Source organism: Saccostrea echinata, unplaced genomic scaffold (assembly GCF_033153115.1).
Source record: "Saccostrea echinata isolate AGI-Se365-2 ecotype Australia unplaced genomic scaffold, CSIRO_AGI_Sech_v1 ptg000029l, whole genome shotgun sequence".
NCBI classification, from domain to species: Eukaryota; Metazoa; Mollusca; class Bivalvia; order Ostreida; family Ostreidae; genus Saccostrea; species Saccostrea echinata.
Window position 1 is genome coordinate 13,883,723 of NW_026889778.1, and position 23,244 is coordinate 13,906,966.

Sequence of the window (23,244 nt, forward strand, 5' to 3'; positions counted from 1 at the left end):
GTCATCTCCTAAATATCCGATTCAATAAAATGTTGGAGGAGGCTCTGTTCCAAACTGTGTCGGAGACAACGCATTATGATGGCTTTTTTAACCATATCGTTTATGCAAACGATTTTGAAATAAATTCATACAGAGCTATAAAATTTTGCCTTTATTTTTAAATAAAATATACAAAATGTAGAATATATAAAACTTTATAAATTTATGTTTCTGGAATAAGCCAGATAAAAAGATATAAATTGGCGTCGTCAATGTTCCAATTAGAAAAAAAATAGGTCAACGCTTTCTCTAAATAAAATATACATGTATATCAAAAGTACTCTTTTGGTTCTTTTACTGCGCAGGACCATAGACGGAAACAATTGCAGGGTCAAATGCAGGGTGAACTCTATGATACTGTGGAATCACACCGGAAGTAGAATTCCATGGCTGTCGCACATAATGGTGATTCCTTCTCCCTTGTTGATAACCGTATTGTTTCGGGTTGGCATGGCTACGTGGAACAAATTCGGGTTGATTGACATTCAGTTTGCTTTTCATGACATCAAATACTTGATCATTTATGCGTTTTGTCTTCACAGTGTAATTGTTTAACTCGCCGTTTTCTTGAAAAAGCCCGGTTTTAACATTTTGGTTTTTGCATTCCCTTATTTTTGCAATCTGCGCGTAGGCACTGTTTATAACGTTGCCTCTTTTCTTCAGTTCGTAAAAGGCAGTATTCATATTTTGTTCTATGTTTTTCAACTTTTCGTCCCATACTGCATTGGTATCGGTATTGGTTGAGGCGTCAACCTGGAGAAATACAGATAATTATATGATTTAAATTCCATTATGTAATTTTCTTATTAAAACATGATTAAATAAAAGAAGGAAAAAGTCTACACATGCGTGGCATTATTGTAGATTTTAAAAGATATTTACTCTTCTTGATATTTTGAAAATATGAGATACATGTATTAATTAGAATCAACATCTGCTGGGGGGGGGGGGGGGGGGCTTTGTTTTTTTAAACTCCGGTAGGAAGTAGTACTTCTATGTTTTTATTCTGAATGCACGGCCATTTTTCAAAAGGAGGGAAATATTTTTACATTATTTTTTATTTAAAACTGTGATTTTCATTTAGTCAAAAGTCAGGTGCTAATAAAATTACTAGAAAATATTTAGGTCAATTGCTCTATTAATTTCCATAAAATATAGAATAAAAATGATGGTGTCACATTTGGTATACTTATTTTGATATCTATATGTACTTCAGTTTCATGTACTCTGAAAATATGAGTAAGCTTAATTTCAAGAAAATAATTATGCAGCTCAATAAATCAAATACACTGTCTTGAAACAGATTTCTTGTTCTTATAAGCTTACTTTAGGCACAGACTGAACATTTGTCAGTGTTTCCTTAATGGAACTCAAAGCGTAGTTTAATCGAACACCATTCTTCAGGTTGTTGACGTCATCGAGAAGAACGCCATGACGACAGTTCGGACACAGAATTGTGATGTCACAGGTAACTGCCACTTTTGTATTTTTCAACCGGTGTCGGCCTATCTCATTCAAACATCTGTAAAAAAATGATTTTTTTTTATTAATGTTTTTATTAAAACAAAAACTACGTGAATACATTTTTTTTTAAATCTTCATAAACTTTTTTCAGAACTTCAGGCGTGCAATGTACCATGTCCCAGTGGCCATAAAATAAGAATACAGTCGAATTTAAATCGTAGGTCCCCTAGCTTCGTTATCAAAATACATTAGATTATCTAAGAAATGTTCTATGGCAAATTGCACTCATCAAGATATATGCGAGTTATTCCTCATGTTGAACTTGTTTGTGGTCGTTAGATTGATAGCCGCAATTAAAATGGAAGCGGTTGTCAAAGTCACCTTTTCCACTCGTAGATCATCTTCTCTTGGAATCTAAGCCTCAGTCTATTTAAACGAGAATAAGCAACTGTTCAACAAAAATGCTAGATCGCAGATAGATAAATAATACTTTACCCCATACAGAACGTGTGTCCACACGGCAGAATGGTCGGTTCTGTAAATATATCCCAGCAAATGTTGCACTTTAAGAGGCCAATTACTTCACTCCCGATGATTTTCTCTAAAATGGACTCGTTCTCCATTGTTTTACTTATTAAAATAAATAATGTTAAATTTCGAAATTTATGTAGACTCCCCTACACCTATCACTGTGGTAAAATAACAACGGAATCCAGCAACGTGGCGTGCATTGTGACGTCATAATTCAGCGATGTAAACGTTATGAAACAAGGAATTTGGGGGGGGGGGGGGGGCTCTACCTCAAAGGTTGGCTTAAATTGTACAGCTAAAGCACACTCGCAGCTAATGCTAGTTTTTTGCAACTTCCTTTATTTTAAGATAAGAATTTCCTTTCATATTTCGATCAACAATGACGATGCAAGTTTGCTGGTTTACATCGCTATATAAATAAAAATGTTGCCTTAGTTATATTATGCTTCTCTCGGACTTTCCATTACGGGCTCGAACTCTCCCCCACGACCAAGAAGCATCTAAGATTACACACTATTACATGTGTATGGTTTTCAAATATGATTTTTTTTTTCATATGAAAATATGAAAAACTGTGCTAAAATGATACGGAAATTGAAAAGGTAACCAAAAAATCATTAGATTCTACTTCATTTCTTAAATAAATACAAAATTTGATTTCAGTTTACATTCAAAATTAAGCATTTTGCAGAATAATTGAAATTTAGACTCAAGTCTAAGTTCATACGAGCTTCATTGTGTTAAAGCAAAGTTATTCAGAATGCTTATTCTAAACAAATCAAATATAATTAATGAATACGTGAAACATAGGTGGATCCAAGATTTGCAGGTATGGCATAATTTTATATCAAATAGAAAACAACGAAAAAAACAACTACAATCGAAAATAAAGTTGTGTAGCTGTTGTTCTTTTTTTTTTTTTTTTTTTTTTTTTTTTTTGTATATCATTTTATGTTTTTTCAAAATGCGGCGAGTTAAAAATCAGCCACTTTTCGATAAGTTTTATGAGGGAAGCCCCCAAGTGGTAGGAAGGGAATGGGATTAAATTCTCTCAAAAAATAAATTCCATCTAACCCGTGAGTTATCAAGTAACAAAAAATTCTACCTCACATTGTGATATTGTGAACGATTTTGTAATCAATTTTGAACATTGTTCATGTCCAGTACGCGCCCGCATATTAGTTTAAAAGGGTTCAGAACGTGTGTTCATTTATAAAACCCTAGGATCCGCCAATTTGACTGATTCATTCACTATAGCTTGTTAGGAGGCGCAGTCCCTATGCACAGAACTGTAGGCGGATCAGAAAGTAAAATTAAACTATGACGAGGGCACCGTAAAAGTGAGGCGATGAATCGCTCCGTGATAAAAGTTCGATAAGGAACGAAGGTATTGCAATAATAAAAACCACGTGTTTCAGACGCACCTGTAAGTTACTGTGACTATTGTGCCCCTCACTATCAGCGTGCGGAAAACGTAACATGGAGGGGGCTGGGGGGATAGGATCCCTTAGGGAGGAGTTTCACCTGAGGAAACTAGGATTTAAGTATTCTAACCCCGAACACTTCTATTCGTGTCAGGTAAGTTTTTTTTTTTTTACCAGACTCAATTCGTCATCATATATTTTACATTTTTCAGTCGAAATTTTTACTAGTTGATTTATGTGTTTATTAGGGTCATAAAATGCTATTGATTTTTTTTAAAGAGATGTAACTTCTTTTAAAATTCTTTAATTTCTTTATAAACTGAGTCAACAATAGACGTTATGTAATACAGTGTTATATAAATCTTTTTAAAAAGAAAGCATTCGTGAATTATTTATTACTTTAAAATTGCATAAAACTGTAAAAAATGATATACGTTTTTCGTTAACAAATAAAAAATAGTTTTAAAGTTTGGAAATAAAAGAACAGTTTAACAATAAGAACAAGTATATGTAGACATAATTTTTACGACAAAATTTATCAGTATGTGTTTAATAGTTGGCGTAGGGTATAATTTCAGTGTAACATGATTTACTGCAACATTTGATTTCATTTTCTTTATCTCTTTACGTTGCTGATGTGTACAAAGTATTTAACTAACTTAATGTATTTATGACATTACAAGAAATAGACACGGTGCACCTTCAATTAGTAAAGTTTCTAGGTAATTTCACGGAGGAAAGAGAAGATTATCGCTGCCCTTTGAGGTGCATTCTGTCCGGACACACTTCCCCACGAAACAAATAAACTGCAGTTTAGCAGGAATTTTTCAAAGTAACTGGGATATGAAAGTAAACGCCTACGAAACATCACGGGGTGAAATAGTTTCTTTTTTTATTTTTACGGTATTAGCGAGATTTTTTTCGAGGAAATATAAAATATCCCCCTCATGCATTCATCGAAAAGGGGGTCTGAGTAAAACATTCATGATTAGCAAATAACTTACAATGTAAATAATTCTACCTGTCAATTTGATGGAATGCCTTCGCGATAGCGATAACTTTTTTATTTTAAATAGACATTTAAAATAAATCGAACCGTTTTGCAGAATGCAATCATTAAGCTAACATTTTCATGTGAAAGGCAAACATTTAGATAAAAAAAGTCGGCAAATTAAATGCTGAAAGTTTTCTTTTTCCCTACATACCACTATCTTGACAATACAGCTCACATATCACTGGCGGATTTAGAGGGGGGCCACGGGGCCCGGGCCCCCTTTTTTGTCCAAAATATACATACGATTTAATAAATAATTTTTTTTGGTGTGGCCTTGGGCCTCTATCCCGATCCCAAACTGGTCGGGCCCCCCTTTTCAAGATTCTTGGATCCGCCACTGCATATTAGTTGCTATATCCTGATTTTCTATCTATCATGTATTACGGGCAGATGACGTCAGGCCCGTAGAACGCGGGGGGGGGGGGGGGGCATACAATGTAGTGGGATGGGAGGGAGTTGGGTGGAGTGGGATGGATGTCTCTTTATATAATTATTCGACATTCTCATATAAGTATGAGGTCCACATTTCCACCAATCATATTTTACGTGTACATGTAGTGGGTCAAAACTGTGACCGAAGGCAGGCAAATTTTTCTAATTCTAAGTTAATTTTCTATATGCACTTTGCATTGCACAACTCATTCATCTTCTGACTGCCTATAACGGAGTCGACAATTCTTGTTTTTGTGGAAGGACCTCTGTACATTACAAATTTAAGAGGTCTTACATGCAGTTACATCGAGTGATATGCCATTAGATCTAAAAAAAAAAAAAAAAAAAAAAAAAAAAAAAAAAAAAGAATGAATTGAAATCTACATGGTGAATTTCTCGCAATAAGTTCAAATATTAACAATTTCATAAGGCAATGGTAAAATGTATTTTCTAATTTTCAATAAGCAGCAATGATTTTTATTCATCAAAATACACGTAATTCGTTGTCTTTTGAATTTTCCTGTTGGTAAATAACGTCACCCTATAGAAAAAGATAAACTGAATTGTAACCTACTTGCTGTTAAACCTTATAAAAGACCTCGATATTGTAAATTATCCATGAACGAACTTTCCATTTAATTTATATGCAAAGCATAGAATCTATTTTTTTTTAATACGTGGCGATGGAGAAGGACACGAAAGGTTTAATATTGATACTTGTCTGTATTTACAAATGTGAAGTGACTTATAGGTCGAATTTAAATCTACAGGAAATGCAGAGACATGATGATAAAGGATAAAACTGAAAAATCATTCGGCCAGATGTACAAAATAATCTACACTAGAGAAATACCACCAAATACACAGAAAAAAAAGATATGGCAAACAAATGGTTAGATAGGCAATCTTTTGTATTTTGGAAAGAGGTTACATCAAATAAATATGCATTTATATATTCATTTGGGAATACTAAGACTAAATCCCAAATGATTTTTTTTTCAAAAGTACATGTAGATTACATATAAAATATCAAAATATTTAATATCCAACTTAAAGTATTTAATGTATAACGATCATATTTTATACCTAATAGTAAATGAATGGTGCGATTTTTATAATCATGGTGTGAATTTGAAAGTGTAATTAAATAAAAATAATCCACCATTGGAATTTAGTAAATTTTGAATATTGTCCATTTCCTTACACCTTGAACTTTACATAGAAGTCTAGGAAGAACTTGATTTATCAAGATATTGTAAATAATAATTTGAATTTCATATTTATCTTTTGGTTAAAATATGCACAAACTCTCTCTTTATTAACTGAAATATTAAATAAAAAGAATCATTTACCACAGATATTTCTAATTTAAAAAAAAAATTTTAAAAAATTGATCAACTGAACGGTAGATAACTCTTCAAAAACGTTACATTCAATGTTCAGAATAAACTGTTTCTAATATATTAACATTCCTGTGAATTTGGTTCATTTCACTTTTATCGCTATTTAGAGTACATGATTATTTAACTATAGTTTAGAATGATTGAAATTTGTTCAATATCCTTTCATTAAACATTGAATACCTAACTTTCTTTTGTTTTTACTTTAGTGGCGTTGGCCAGCATGGGTTTATATCCTCATTCGGGTCTTTTTATCCGTGTACACAATAGGAGCACTCATCACCATTTGGGCAATGGAACCTAGCTACACAATTCTGCGTTTCCTAACAATATGGACATACTTCATGTTAACTCTTCATTTAATTGTCGCCGCCATTATAGCTATTTTTCATCAATTTCAAAGGTCAAAAACGGATACCAGCATCAAGGAGGAACATGAATGCGACTATAAAAGTCGAGAAAATCTAGGATACGTGGCCGAGGAAAATCCCAAACCTACAGAAGACCAAAATATAGGATCAAAAAAGTGTGGGAATGAGCTGAACGACAACATCACATGGTACATGAAACTGTCATGGCTGCTCTCTGATATAGTACATGTGTTTTCAATTATAGTGACGACCATCTACTTTGGCGCCATCTACCCAACTTTAACTGTAACCGAATCTCAACTCTTTAACGACTTGAACATGCATGCGTTCAACACAGTGTTTGTTTTGATTGACATCGCAATCAGCGCACGTCCAGTTCGATTTCTTCATTTTCTGTATCCTATCATTTACGGGCTGGTGTATACTGCGTTCAGTTTAGTGTTGTATGGGGCTTCCGGGACCGTCATTTACAATGTCCTAGATTACAGCCAGCCTCTATATCCCAGTATTACCGTGCCGGGTTTGTGTTTCATCGTCATCCCACTTTTACAGTTGGTCTTCTTTGGCATTTACTTATTAAAACATTATATATTTTGTAAAGTATATTTTGAATGATTTTCCTTAGTCTTGAAAGAAATCTTGATACTGTAGTGTTGTGTCTTATAAACTTTCGCTTGCAAGTTGTTTTAATTAAAAAAAACATATGCTTGTTCATAAGATGTACATAAATAAAGTTTTGTGCGTGGTATTAAAATTTTTCATTTAAAGAAAATTCCAAGTTTCTCGAGAGTTTCTTCAAGAGGCATAATGATAAAAAGTAATTATTCGCAAAATAATATATAATTACATATTTTCAATTATAATAAGCAATGCACAATTAACCTATTTTTGTTCAATTTATGTCGCTAGCATTCTCAAATTGATAGTCTTAAGGACAAATGATACAAACTTAAAATGGATGCCCGGATTGGTATTATATTTGTTGACCTATTTGGGTTGTTAATGATGCAATCAATATATTTCTAAAATATTAAGAAATTGTAAACTTCTATGATGTTCAAAATTCTACCTTTCTGCAACCATCCTTATTAATCTGACATGTACAATTTTTTGTCAATTCAAATGCCATTATTGAGAAACTTTGAAAAAACCTTAAAAACTGTGCGGTTCAACTTATTGATTTTATTTATATTATGACTTAAAATAAGTTGTTTTATTTTCAAAATTTTTGACAAAAGTTTGTATCATCTGTCCTTAAATACGTGATTGTCCAGACTTTCTCGCAAACAATCACATATTAACCAAATCGACTAGCGTAAAATCTACCTTTTTTCTCAAATAAAACATCTGCGGGACTAATTGGACGGAAGGGTTTGAAGATGTCGGAAAGCTCCAGCTACCCTCGACCAACTAAGGGCTGCTGTCATGTCGGAAGGGTTGAATTTAGGGATGTCAAAATATTTATTTTCCTTAGTCGATCATTCGATTGCATTATTCGAACGATAGTCGAATATTCGGAACATTTTCTGAAAATAAAATTTTATTTCATACTTCATTGGTACATACTCAGAAACCTTTTTACTTAAATCTATTTAAAAAGTAGCATCAAAATTAATGCAACGTAACGCGTGGATAGCATGATTCTATGAAATAAATTTAGAAACTTAATTCTCCAAACTTTATTATTTCCCCGTAAATAGAATTCATAAATCGGCCTGTACATGCAGTCATTTTTTATTAAGTAAGCATTTAAAAATTGCCAGCCGATATTTTTAAAGCTTATTATGAAATAAAATGGAGGGGGAGGGCTATCAAAATGTCCTCAAACAGTTTAAAATGTAAGCGCATTGTTTTAATAATTATCGATGTATCAAAACAGGTTTATTCCTTGCATTTGAGCAAACTTAAAATAACAAAAGATAATTGCTACATGGTATAAGATAAAGTCCAATTAATAATTTTACAAACAAAGCCCATTATATTGGTTGGTAATTTATTACAAAAACAACACAGACAGTTACTGACAATTAATTTTCGCAGTAGTGAAGCACTTATAATTGCTGTACTTTCTATACGTACATGGAAAATCTACCGTTTTTTGTTGAGGAAAATTATCGACTGTCTATGAGAAAAAAATGTTTCTCATTTTTTGATGAGAATTCCATCTCATCTATCTCTCATTTATTGCATTTATTTAGTTAAAATAATATTCGAATGTCGTTTCATTATTCGATCGTCGGTCCATTCGACTGATAGTCGAATAGTCGACTATTCGTTGACATCCCTAGTTGAATTATATCCCTATGAGAAGAATAAATGCACTGAAGAACTCCATGCAGAGGAGAATCAAGGTTTGACAGATGCGCGGGGGAGATAATGGCTTGACAGATGCGCGGGGGAGATAATAAGAATTTTTTTTCACAAAAAAAGATGTGTTTGTGAAACACGGATGCCCCCGTATGGCAGCTTTGGGCGAAGGTTAAAGTTCTCAAATGTAAGTCTAACTCCAAGGTAAAGAGATAAAAATGCTGTTACCCAAAGAAAGGACTTGTGTCACTGGATATACCTGGTAAATATAAAAAGTCCAAGCAACAACCATTCAAAAGTAAATTATGGTCAAGTTAAATTATTCTAAAAGTGGGTCAAAATGCAAAGTCAAGGTTAGAGGGTCAAAATTAATGGTATACGCAGGGGAAGACCTTGTCAGAAACACACAGGCAAAATATAAAAGCCCCAAACACCAACTGTTCAAAAGTTAAAGCAAAGGTTAAACAATTTTCAAAGTAGGTCAAACCCCAAGGTCAAAAGGTAAAAACTGTTGGTATCCAAAGCAAGGTCTTGTCACAGGGAATATACCTGTGAAACTTGAAAGCCCTAGTACTAACTGTTCAAACGTTATGACCAAAGGTTAAAGTTTTTGAAATGTGGGTCAAACTCCAAGGTCAAAAGGCCAAAATTGTTATATATTCAAAGAATGACTTTGCCACGTGACACTGAGCCGAGAGGACGTGTTTTGTCGACGCTCCGTGTGTTTTGGCTTTTTTGGGAAGTTTAGACAGTTTTGTGGTGAATTTTTATTCCTACACTTTTCCTATGCTTCCTACGCTTTTGTATATATATTTTTTTCTTTGTTCGTGATTTTGATGGATTTATTTAAATGAATGTTTGGTTCTTTAACCTGTGAGTACCTTGTGAGTAGTGATCAGTTATTACATTGAACATTCGATAGCTATCCTACTGAACGGTCACTCATGTGTACGGCTTAACGGTTTAACGGTCCTTTAACTAGCCCAATCTAGCCCTAAGGCCTGACCGTTATTTCTTTAACTGTGAAAAACATGGAGCTACTTAAGCCTATTTATTTCAAAGACAAGGAACTCCAAGTGAACGTAACGAAAGGTGTTGACCGAATATCAGATTATGAATTATCTGTTGAAGCTAGCAAAATTGTACCAGATATTCTGTGTGTTCAAAAAGACAGGGATCTTTGGCGGGTTTATGTCAAATCCTTAGAAAGCAGATCAAAACTTCTTCAAGAAGGTCTTGATGTAAGAAACAAACACATTGGTGTACGGTTTTTTATCAGCTCCGACTAAATGTGAGTTTTAAGTTGAGTTTTAAGTTGAATTCAGCTGAGAATGTATGTGGTATAGGCTTGAAAACTATAAGAAAACTATAAGAACATTGAAGGGTGTGTTATGATTTGAAAATTCAGGGAGCAATGCTGAAATATGTGAGTTATTTGTGTTTGAATTTTATATGCTGGTGTTAGCGTTATGAACATTACTCACTCTAACCTGGATGTGTGGCATGGAGTCGTCCTAAGCCTGAATTTTCAGTTATAAGCCTTGTAAACCTATGTTACTGTATATTGCACAATTACATTTGATTCTATAAAGGTGTGTTTATATTAGTGGTATTGTGTAATTCTTGAAAATGGGTGAATCTAATAAAAGAACTCTTCAAGATATGTCAAAATCTTTTGCTGATGCGGCAGCTCGCACCCCTAAAAAATCTAAGGAAGGATCGGTATCTGAAAACACTACCACACAGGAGCATCAAAAGCCATCTCCAATATGCGCTTCAACGCCAACATCCCCATAACTCATGGCTATGAAAATTTAGAACCACACCTCCAGCAGTTCAACCCTGGTTTTCAGCCCCACTATGTTTTAAATGGTCCATTGACATTATCTCCAGAGGATATTCAAAAAATTGCCGAAGCTGTTAGAGAGGGTATCCGTGAATCATTTCGAGAGGAAATTTCCTCCATGATTGAAGAAAAAATTGCCCCACTTCGTGAGGAGATAGACCGTCTACGAAATGAGAACAACGACATGCGTCGACAGATTGATGAGCTTGAACAGTACGGCAGACGTCCGCTCATCCGAGTATCAGGAATTCCTGAATCAGAAGGTGAAAACACCAGTCAAAAGCTCCTTGAGGCTACCTCAGCTGCCGGAATAGAACTGTCAAAAGATGATATTATAAACTCACACAGAGTTGGAAACCCCGGAAAACAACGACCAGGTCCACGCCAAATCATCGCTCGCCTGAAATCTGTGGATACGAAATTCCATGTGCTCAGAAACTCCAGCAAATTTCATGATTGCGAAGAAACTAAGCGTATTTCGGTTAATGAGGATCTGACTAAATTCCGCGACAGACTACTCTATCTGTGCAGACAATTGTGTCGACAAAGTCTCCTCAAGAATGCAAGATCTTCAAATGGAAAAATAACTGTTAAAGACAATCGCGATAAGTACCATCATATCAGAGACGAATCAGACTTGGTCAAATTCGGACATGAAATTCAGGAGGCAGTGTAGTCATTTTTACAAAATCCTCTGATGACTTTCTGACAAGTATTTCAGTAAGACCTATAAAACTAAATGTCAATCATAACAATAGCTTCAATATTTTTCTAAATTTAATTTTTTGTATGTTCCAGAGTAAATCAACTTTATCCACAACTTCTCAATTCCCTTTACCCTATGCATTTTTTGCATCTCTTGTTTATTCAATTATGTATATACATTTTTGTTGCATTGTATATCCATTCCGCTATTTGTTTTTGTGAAGATACCATTTTTGTAAATGTGTACCTTTACAATTTTCTCAAAAGACTTTCCACAACTTTAAACCTTTTCAACTTATTTACACTGGTTTTGTATTCATTAATTTACACCAGTGTACAGTATATTATTACCCATGTTATCCCTATGTACATATTCATATTCTATTTGTTTTTCCTGTTTATCTTGTGTTTGTGTTATACTTTGTATTATTTTTTTGTTGATACTTTGAACTATACATTATATCCAAAATCTCTAAGTCATGCAAACAAATATGTGTATTTAGTGGTTTTTGTATTTGTCATAACTTTAGCAGCTACCGATTGCAGCCTCTTTTTTAAATTCTACTTATGTCACAAGGTAGATAATGGGTAACTCAATCGAACAATATCGTGCTGCAATTGGTCTTTTCTATTTATCTGGCAGAGGTACATCAAAAACATGTTTATGGTTGTTTTTTTCATGCGCATGTATATTGCAACTCATGAAAAATGTTTTTAGAATACTCACTCAGTGCTTGACATCCATTACACTAAAATCTGTGTACGTCAATTTTTATTTACAATTTTTCACATTTGTTCTATTGGCATGTGGTGACATTGAGGTCAATCCGGGCCCTGTTATTGAAAATGTCCTTGACATTCTACACCTTAATATCCGAAGTATTCGACACAAACTAGGTCATTTAAACTCTTTCATTCACGACTTCGATCTTTTATGTTTTACAGAAACCCATCTTGACAATACCGTAAATAATGAAGACTTATATTTGGATGGATTTTGTAATATAATAAGAAAAGATAGGAACTGTTTCGGGGGAGGTGTCATGATTTATTTCTCTAACCAAATACGTGTTATTAGACGCCATGATTTTGAACCCTCTAACATTGAATGTATATGTATCGAAATTGATAACCATACCTCTAAAATCTTTTTATGCTGTGTATATCGTCCTCCGAACTCTGATAGTGGTTTTTGGACCAAACTTTCTTGGTGTATTGACAAAATGAGTGAAAAATCGGATAAAATAGTTTTAGTCGGTGATATTAATGTTGATCTTCTTAACACTCCACAAACACATATCATCCATGAAATTATTTCAACACACAACCTTGTTAATAATATTATCGAACCGACAAGAATTACGCACACGTCGAGCACGCTCCTTGACCCAATTCTCACTTCTGTTGACATTCAAGTTCGTGAATCGGGTACATTAGTAGTGGACTCTTCCATAAGTGACCACAGAGCTACATATATATCGCTTTCTTCAAACATAAATTATAATCGATCTTACAAAAGAAAAGTGTGGGCTTATAAAAGAGCTGACTTTGAAAAACTAAATTCTTTAATTGAAAACTGTGATTGGAATAAGAACATAAACGAGGCTCATACAGTAGATATAGCATCAGAAAACTTTACTTCTGAATATCTTTCGTGTGTTCGTGAATGTATACCTGAACAAACGGTAACCATACGTCCTCGCGACAAACCATGGTTTGACTCACTTTTAAGGAAAACAATGAGAACTAGGAACCGACTTCGTAAGAAAGCACACAAAACTAAAAAAGATTCTGATTTTGCCGCATACAGAACGGTTCGAAATTCGGTAAATAATATGAAAAAATATGCGATAACAAATTACTACGACAATATAGATACATTCTTAGAGGATTCAAGCAAAAATAATAATAAACTATATTGGAAGTTGATGAAAGACGCATTCAACGTGAAATTGTCCAACGAAATCCCACCAATAGAAATAAATAATGATAACGGTATAAAACATTTTGCTTATTCAGATATCGATAAGATTGAAGCGATAAATTCGTATTTTTCTTCAATTTCGACAATTGACGATTCAGATGAAACATTGCCAAACATGTACAATTTGTGTAGTGACACACTCTGTAATATTGTCATTGAGGAACAAGAAGTAATAGATATTATATCAATTCTTCCCGTGAACAAAGCCATAGGTCCTGACTGTATTAGTCACAAAATGTTAAAATCTACTCTTTATACAGTTGCTAAACCACTTACATTGTTGTTTAACAGGTCTTTATCAGAAAAAACGTTTCCAGCTTTTTGGAAAATCGCTCATGTTATTCCCCTGTTTAAAAAAGATGATCCCTCTTTAGTTTCTAATTATAGACCTGTGTCGTTACTATCTTGTGTTAGCAAAATTATGGAGAGAATTATTTTCAAACATATGTACAATTATTTTCATTGTAATAATTTGTTTTATCGATATCAGGCAGGATTTTTACCAGGTCATTCCACTGTGTATCAATTACTAGAAACATATCATAGTATTGTTCAAAATATTGATGAAGGTAAATCAAGTTGTATGGTTTTCTGCGATCTTTCAAAAGCTTTTGACAGAGTATGGCACAAGGGGCTTCTTTTTAAATTACAAACTTACGGTATATCAGGTGATCTTCTTCAGTGGTTTTCTAGTTATTTGTATAAAAGGTCACAAAAAGTAATGTATAAGGATCTGTTATCATCAAAACTAGATATTTTTGCAGGTGTACCCCAAGGTTTTGTTTTAGGTCCACTTTTATTTTTGATATATGTAAATGATGTTGCTGTAAATATGTTATCAATGTGTAGACTTTTTGCTGATGATAATTCGCTTCAAAAATCTTCATACAATATACTTGATATTGAATATAATTTAAATCACGATTTACATATTCTGGAACTTTGGTCAAATCAGTGGCTTCTAAAATTCAACCCTTCCAAAACAAAAGTTATTTTTTTCAACAAGAAAAATATTTCTGTTATGCCTAAATTATTTTTTAAAGGCGACAGACTGGAGTGTGTCCCAGTTCATCGTCACTTAGGTCTATTGTTGTCACAAAACCTTAGCTGGTCAGAATACATTGATAGCACTGTAAACAATGCTTATAAAAAACTTGGGCTTTTAAAAAAACTTAAGTTTAAAATTGGTAGGACACACCTTTCAAAATTATATGTCACATTTATCAGACCCTCGCTCGAATACGCTTCTATTGTTTGGGATGGCTGCTCTAACCTTGATGCCGAAAAGCTTGAAAGAGTTCAACTATCTGCAGCTAGGATTGTTACAGGACTTCCAATTTTTGTGTCAAGAGAAATACTTTACTCTGAAACTGGCTGGGAAACGTTGAAATTTAGGCGCTATGTCGCAAAAATGACGACTATGTACAAAATTCATAATGGTTGTGTACCTGAATACTTGAATGATATTGTTCCACACAAGCGTGAAAAAATATCAAAATATAATACCCGTAATAAAGAACAATTCACTGCTCCAAGATGCAGATTAGAATTATACAAAAGGTCTTTTATACCCGATGCTGTGAAACAGTGGAATTTATTAAAGATAGAAACAAGAGAAGCCATCTCACTCAATGCATTTCGTAAAAACTTAACTACAGAACTAAAAAATCCCCCAATCTATTTTTCATTTGGCAAACGTTATACAAATATAATCCATACTAAACTTAGACATAATTGTATACTTAACTATGATCTACACAAACGAAATATTATTAATAGTCCTTTATGTTCATGTGGAAAGTATGAAGATGTTTATCATTTCTTTTTTGCCTGTAGAAATTACCCAAACGCTAGGAATAATCTTTTTAACCGCCTATTTTTTCTTGACGAATTGGTCACTATTGACACAAATTTGTTATTATGGGGTGATGTAAATTTGCCTTTACAAACCAATACAAATATTTTTGCTGCTGTGCATAAATTTATTGATGAAACCTGTAGATTTTAAATTTGCTATGTTATTGAACAGATATTTCACTTGTATCACTTTTTAAATTTATATTTCTGTGTACTATTTCAATTGCATGACATGTAGTAATATATTTAAGGAGAGGAACTAGTAAGTTGTAAGAACTTGTTTCCAATCCTTTTGATTTAGTCAATAAAATATGTTCAAAACAAAAACAAACAAACACATTAATGTTTATGACAACAACCCTTTCTCCGCAGGAATCAAAGATCCATCTGAACAGGTATTAAAGATAACTGTCAAAGGTGTCCCGCTGTCAGTAGATGATGATGAAATTATGAAAATTTAACCCAATTTGATCTTAATTTCACAAGTGACTTGAAGTTTGAAAAAATAAGACATCCTGAAACAAGGAAAATGACCGAGATCTTGAATGGAAATCGCTTTATATATGTTAGAGCGCTCCCTGAAGGCAAATTTCTACCCCGAACATGTAGATGTGCTGGCTTGCAGTGTTCCATCTACCACTACGGACAGCCTTCTAATAAGCGTACTCCACAATGTACAAATTGCTGGGAAGTATCCCACTATAAGCGAGACTGTCCTAATCAACCTAGATGTAAAGCCTGCAAGAAGGAAGGACATTCCCCGGGAGATGAGATATGTGACCAGTACACAGAGCCTTTGCCCAAAGTTGTCTCGTTTGCAGGAGCTTCAGATATACTGTCGAACTTCTATCCTTGCGAAATTAAGGCTTTCGGTGTTCAACACAAATCATCTGAACACGCTTTTCAATATGTGAAGGCTATAAGAAGCGGAGATATACCGAGGTCCAACGCTATCCAGTCTGCGTCTTCTGCTCTTGATGCAAAACGGATTGGTAAGATGATTTCGCCCTCTGACAGCTTCGAATCTAACAAAGTTGCTCTGGTGACCGAAATAATCGAGGCTAAATTTGATCAAGTGTCAGATTTTCGCGAGGCTCTTCGTAAAGAAAAAAAGTCGACAATCTTCGTTGAAGCAACCTATGATGATTATTGGGCATCCGGATTGGACAAAGACGGAACCATCCACACATTCCCCTCAGCATGGCCAGGCCAAAATAAATTAGGGGAAATCCTCGGAAACGTCTTATATCCCATTCTAGCGACAAAGTACGTAATTCCCAGCGTTCTAGTTCTACACCGCGCACGACAAAAAACTCATCTCAGCTCGATATATCCTGTATGCTATCAGAGCTTAGGGCCCCAGAAAAGCGCGACAACTCTGGATCTCGCAAAAAATCACAAAAAAAGTCCCAAAGTCAGACACACAGTGACAGTTAAAATTATATGGAAATATTTTCAGTGTGGGACTTTCATATCTACTGCTTTCCCAATAAAGGACTTGAGAGTGAACACTTCTTTGGATCAACTCTGATAGGTATACTTATACTTAATTACAGATTTTTATCTTAAAACACTTAAAATTGCTTCCTTAACATTTATTTCAATAAATACAAGAGGTTTAAATTGTAAAGAAAAAAGAGATAAATTTTATAGTTGGATTTATGATACAAAAATTGATGTCATTTTAATTCAAGAAACACATTTTGTTGAAAAAAATGTTTTTCAATATGATTGTGCTTGGAATGGAAAGTCTATACATTGCTTCTCTGACTCTGCGTTTAGCAGAGGGGTGTCTATTTTATTTAGAAAAGGGATAGATGTGGATATAAATAGTATACATAGGAGCAGTGATGGCAGAAAACTAATGGTTAATATTAATATTGGTGATATCACCTATAGTTTGATAAACATTTATGCGCCAAACAAAGAAACATCCAGGGTTGATTTTTTTTAAAGGTATGAAAAGATTTATTATAAATAATTCAACCAATGCAAGTAATATTATTTTATGTGGAGACTTTAATTGTCAAATGGACGGAATTAATAATGATAAAAGTTCAAAGGTTTTAAAAGAAATTCTTCAACATATGGAATTGACAGATTTGTGGAAGGATAAATATGTAAATCTTAATGGATACACATGGTGTGATGCAAACAACGTCCCCAAGAGTCGCATAGATTATATTTTTATTAGTTCAACTCTGTTGATGAAAATAAAACAACTTTGTCTCCGTAGAATTCCTGGTACTCATAATAACGGCACCAGAATGTCAGATCATAGAATATTAAAATTTGATTTTTCAATACATAATAACGAGCGAGGAAGGGGATACTGGAAACTTAATACTTCACTTTTAGAGTGTAATGAATATAAATCACAAGTTAACGAATTGATCAAAGATATAAGTAAAAGAGAAGGCACGCCTATTGATAAGTGGGAGTCCTTGAAACGGTCGATCAAGGATTTATCAATATCTTTTTCATTAAACGTCAAAAAACCTATAAACAATTAATATTTCACATTGAAAAGGAAATTACGGAAATTGAAAATTCACCTCATAATTTAATAGACATGAATAAAAAACGCATTCTAGAAAATCAATTAAGTAACTTATACGATAAAAAAGCTCGAGGGGCACAAATCCGATCACGGGCAAAATGGGTTAGTGATGGTGAAAAAAATACCAAATATTTTCTAAGTTTAGAAAAGAAACACCAAACAAACAATGTCCTCCAAGAAATTTTAAACGATAAAGATGTTCTCAGCGATGATGATGATATACTTGGTGCAATGTGTGATTTTTATGAAAATCTTTATACTTCAAAATTAGTGCCGAGCGATGATATTGACCTATATTTAGACGGTTGTAATGTAAATAAACTTTCTAACAAGGATAGAGACATATGTGATGTTTTCCCCTCAATATCTGAATGTAAAGAAACAGTTATGAATATGAAATCAAATAAAGCCCCTGGACTAGACGGAATACCAAGCGAATTTTATCAATGTTTTTGGAATCAATTATCCCCTTTATTTTATGAAATGTTAAAGGAAATTTTCTTGAATGAAGAAATGACTTTTTCTCAAAGACTCGCAGTTATTTCCCTAATACACAAAAAAGGGGAAAAATATCTTTTAAAAAACTATAGACCAATTAGTCTTACTAACACAGATTACAAAATTATAGCCTTTATTTTTGCACGTAGATTACAGAAGATTATTTACAAGCAAATAGAAAATGAACAAACAGCGTATATAAAAGGCCGATTTATAGGATTGAATGCCCGCTTCATACTAGATTTTTTTGATTATTGTGAAAGCTATAACAAAGAAGGAATTTTATTATTTTTAGACTTTGAAAAAGCCTTCGACTCAGACGAATGGAATTTTTTATTCAAAACTTTAGAAAAATTTAATTTCGGTCCGAATTTCTTAAAGTGGATAAAAACCCTGTATTACAGCCCTATCTTTAGATTAAAGAATAATGGATGGATTTCAAAAACATGTAAAATGAAAAGGGGAATTAGACAAGGCTGTCCAATATCAGCCATTTTGTATCTTTTTGTTGCGGAAATTTTGTCTATTAAGATTAAAGAGAATGAAAGTATAGAAGGTTTTCAAGCTGATTACATGGGAAAAGAAGTAAAAAATTTACAGCATGCTGACGATATGACACTGACATTAAAAAATGTTGAATCTCTGAAACAAGCTTTGGAAACTATAAACAATTTCTGCATCCATGCAGGTTCTAAAATAAACATTAATAAAACTGAATGCATTCTTCTTGGTCCTTTAAAAAATCTTTTTAGAAAAATAGAGGGCATTACAGTAACAAACGAGGCAGTAAAGTGTCTAGGTATTTATATAGGTCACGATAAAATTGAATGTTATAATAAGAACTGGATGAAAGTCTATCATGAAATAGAGACTCTATTTGAATCTTGGAAGAGAAGAAAATTAACAATATTTGGGAAATGTACTATAATAAACTCTTTAGCGCTAGCAAAACTCATTTACATAGCAAGTGTTTTGGAAACACCCAATGGAAGTTATATTAAAAACATTAATAGACTAATATTCAATTTTATATGGAATAAAACTGATCGGATCAAAAGGAACACAATGGTTGGCCATGTTAAGGATGGTGGTTTAGGGATAACTGATATTGAATCTAAGTTTAGAGCACTAAAAGCCACATGGCTTCGTAGATTGAAAGAAACAGGTCACTGCATAAAGAGTTACGTAAATAGTTACTGTATTCCAATAAATATAGATATCGATTATGTGATAAATACAACGGAAAATAAAATAGAAAATTACGAAATAATACAAAATATGCCTTTATTCTATAAACAAGTATTCACCTGCTTCAACGCATGCAAACATATACAAAACAACCTCAATATTGAAAATTTTCTTAAACAACCGATATGATCAAATCTAAGATATTTATATAAAGGAAAAACAATTTTCTTTAAAAATTGGCTTAAGAGCAGTATATTGTTTGTTAAAGACATATTTTCCGAAAATGGGACTTTAAAATCACCAGATGAAATGGCAGGGATATTAATCAATAAGAGTAATTGGTTATGTGAATATGAAATAATAAAATCAATTTTCAAGAAATATGAAGAAAAATATGATTTCAATGTGTGTCAGCATTATAAGGAAATGTCATTAAATACGCCATGCTTTAATAAATATTCAACAAAATTCTTTTATAATGAATTTTTAAAGAGCAAATTTCAAGTTCCAGTTGTGCAAGCAAAATATATAATAAAGAGTTTAATATACTTAAAAGCGACTGGGAAAAAATCTATATAAATAAGATAGAGTTAATGAAAGATAAACAAATCGCGGAATTTAACTATAAGCTAATAAATAATATACTATCAAATAATTATTTTGTAAGCAAGATAAACAAAAACTCTAATTACGTATGTAAAATATGTAGCGAAGTTGTAGAAAATTCAAAGCACCTAATTTTTGAGTGTGCAAATGTGCAGCTTTTATGGAATAGAGTGAGTGATTTTCTAGGTTTTGATGTAAAATGGAAACACATAATTTTTGGTTTTTACAATGTTAGAAATGAAACCACTGTCATATATAATTTACTGTTGTCTTTTGTGGCTTTTAAGATATATAAATATAAAATGTATTGTCGATTAGAAAATGTTGATGAAACAGCAGAAGGAATATTACTTAATTTAAAATCTTGTATTTTAAAGTATTCTGAAATTTTACATGCTGTGGGAAATACAAATTATTCCTTATTTTTCAAAAAATTATTAAGAAAAATGTAGATGTTTATGTCTTTGAGGGGGACCAGGCCCTCGGGACGTACGTAAGAAGGGAGGTAAAATTAGAGACTCTGAGAAGGTGATAGATTTACCTCCCTTCTATATATCGTAAATATATATTGTTTACATATGTAATGTAAAATACCGATGATTTTCCTGACAGCTATACAGTATTTGTTCGTTTAAAGTTGTATAATTATATTTATTACTTTGTTTGCACATATTATCTAAGTATTCTACGAAATGCTAATTTCAAATCAAGAAAATTCAACATGTACATGTAATTACAATGTTATACTTGTAATGAAGCTTAGTCAGGGCCCCATCCCTGGCAGCTGCCAACTTATTAGTATATATATATATCAAAAATTGTTAATAAGTAGGATCTGGGAAAAAAATTTGAAATATATATATATATATATATATATATATATATATATATATATATATATATATATATATATATATATATATATATATATATATATATATATATATATATTCAAAGAAAATCTTGTCACAAGAAATACACTGAACCAAACTTCTAAGTGTTCACCTAATATTTTTTAAGTTATAAAGAACAAATGCATACAATAAATAATTTCTTTAATTCATGGTTGATGATGCATATTTCAGTTCGATGTTGCGTAAATTTCATGTAAGTATCTCGTCAGACTTTAAAGCAAAGTGTCAAGGACATGATGTACCCTCAAAATGAAAATTCACATAAAATAATCTCTATGGAGTAAGACCACCACTCGTTCAAATTATTGCAAGACATCCTTTTCTCGTGGATACCATGTACCCCTGAATAGGAGGTTGACCTATCTGCTGCCACACCTACTGCATGGATCTTTCTAAACCGTTGAAATTGTGTGGAGTGGGGGGGGGGGGGGGGCTTGGACATTCCTTTTGAAAGTCCCAAATGTGTTCAATGGGATTCAGATCCGGGTATTTGGCAGGCTAGTGCATCACACAGATGCCTTTTTGTCAACACTCAGACCCTCCTTGGGCGTTACGCACGTAAGTGTACCTCTTTAAGGATGATTCAGACTGCTTGAGATGATATTGGACTGCCACGGGCACCAATTTGTTGCCATTCTGTTACCATTGAAGTTGCCGATTTAAATGTTTCTAAAGTGGTTCAGGAGCATGTAACAATTTTTTAACCTGGTGTTGACGCGAAACCTTGGCCTCAGACGAAGATCCAGATCACTTCCGGTTTCGTTAAATTTTGTCGAAAGCTTTCAAATTTGGATAAGTTGGCGATAAAAATGAGACATAACCTATAGGAAAATGTGTTTAAATGTATTTTATACTGGTTGTTAACTTTCAAAAATAAAATCAAGGACAAATAAACAGTAAAATAAAAGTTAGTAAAACGTATCCTAAGGATGATCCAGATATCAATATTCCAACGGCTCTCCCTAATTCCTCAATGGTCATTATGCCCATGTTTTGTGTTTTTTAGTTAAACCAGTTGTTAAAAATTGATAATGATCACAAAAAGAAGATAATTACGCAAAGCACGTGTCGAAAAGTACAGATTTATTGTTTTTAAGCTTCGTCACGGGACATTGGTTTTCAACGGTGATAAGTGATTTTCTTTCAACAATTGTTGAGAAGACTCATTGGTTATAATAAGTTGAAAATATCATACCATTCCATCATGTAGTTTTTAAATAAATACATTTATTAGAGTGAACACTTAGAAGTTTTGTTAAGTGTATACCTGTAAAACTTGAAAGTCGTAGTACTACCTGTTCAAAAGTTATGGCCAAAGTTAGTTTTTGAAAAGTGGGTCAAACTCATAGGTCAAGATCAAGAGGACAAACATATTTCCACCCGTGGAAATCACGATGAATACAAATGAGGAATATGAAAGTCCTAGCACGAGCTGTTCAAAACCTATGGTCAAGGTTAAAGTTGGGTAAAGTTTTGCAAAAGCTGGTCAAACTCCAAGGTAAAGAGGTCAAATATGTTGGTACCCAAAAGGAAGGCCTTGTCACAAGGAATACACGTGTGAAATAAGCTTATGATAGCCATTGCTCCAAGCAATCAAAAGTTATGGGCTTTAAGATTTGGCTTTAATATTATACTTGTATATAACTTGTGACAAGACCTTTCCAAATATACTCCCCATGACCTTGATCTACTTTTCAAAACATTTTGTCTTTGCTTTTAACTTTTGATTGATCGAGGAGAGATAGGGCTTTCATATTTAACACGTGCATTACCTGTGACAAGACCTTTCCGAATATACTATGGTTTTTGACATCTTGAACTTGAAGTTTGGCCTACTTTTTCTTTGTATATAACATTTGATTGAAAAAAGATAGGGCTTTCATATTTGACATGTGCATTACCTGTGTCAAGACGTTCCCAATCATGCTATGATTTTTTACCCCTTGACCTTCATGTTTGACCTAATTTTCAAAAAAATTAACTTTGGTAATTGCTTTTGAATGACATGTAAAAGGGCGTTCATTTTTGACATGTGTATTACCTTTGTGAAAATGTTTCCGAAAG

The 23,244-nt window shown here is 33.1% G+C and overlaps 2 protein-coding genes across 2 annotated transcripts; one reads left to right on the forward strand and one right to left on the reverse strand.

Annotated features, from left to right (window-relative positions):
• Positions 1–138: 138 nt before the first annotated feature.
• On the reverse strand, positions 139–2,183 carry LOC133194530 (RING finger protein nhl-1-like). Its single transcript, XM_061330475.1, has 3 exons — positions 1,999–2,183; positions 1,366–1,561; positions 139–792 (listed from the first exon to the last, which is right to left on the reverse strand). The coding sequence occupies exons 1-3, from the start codon at positions 2,124–2,126 to the stop codon at positions 334–336; spliced, it is 783 nt and encodes a 260-aa protein (XP_061186459.1). The 5' UTR covers positions 2,127–2,183; the 3' UTR covers positions 139–333.
• Positions 2,184–3,498: 1,315 nt separating this feature from the next.
• LOC133194532 (protein rolling stone-like) lies at positions 3,499–7,411 on the forward strand. Its single transcript, XM_061330476.1, has 2 exons — positions 3,499–3,612; positions 6,554–7,411. The coding sequence occupies exons 1-2, from the start codon at positions 3,514–3,516 to the stop codon at positions 7,328–7,330; spliced, it is 876 nt and encodes a 291-aa protein (XP_061186460.1). The 5' UTR covers positions 3,499–3,513; the 3' UTR covers positions 7,331–7,411.
• The last annotated feature ends 15,833 nt before the right edge of the window (positions 7,412–23,244 follow it).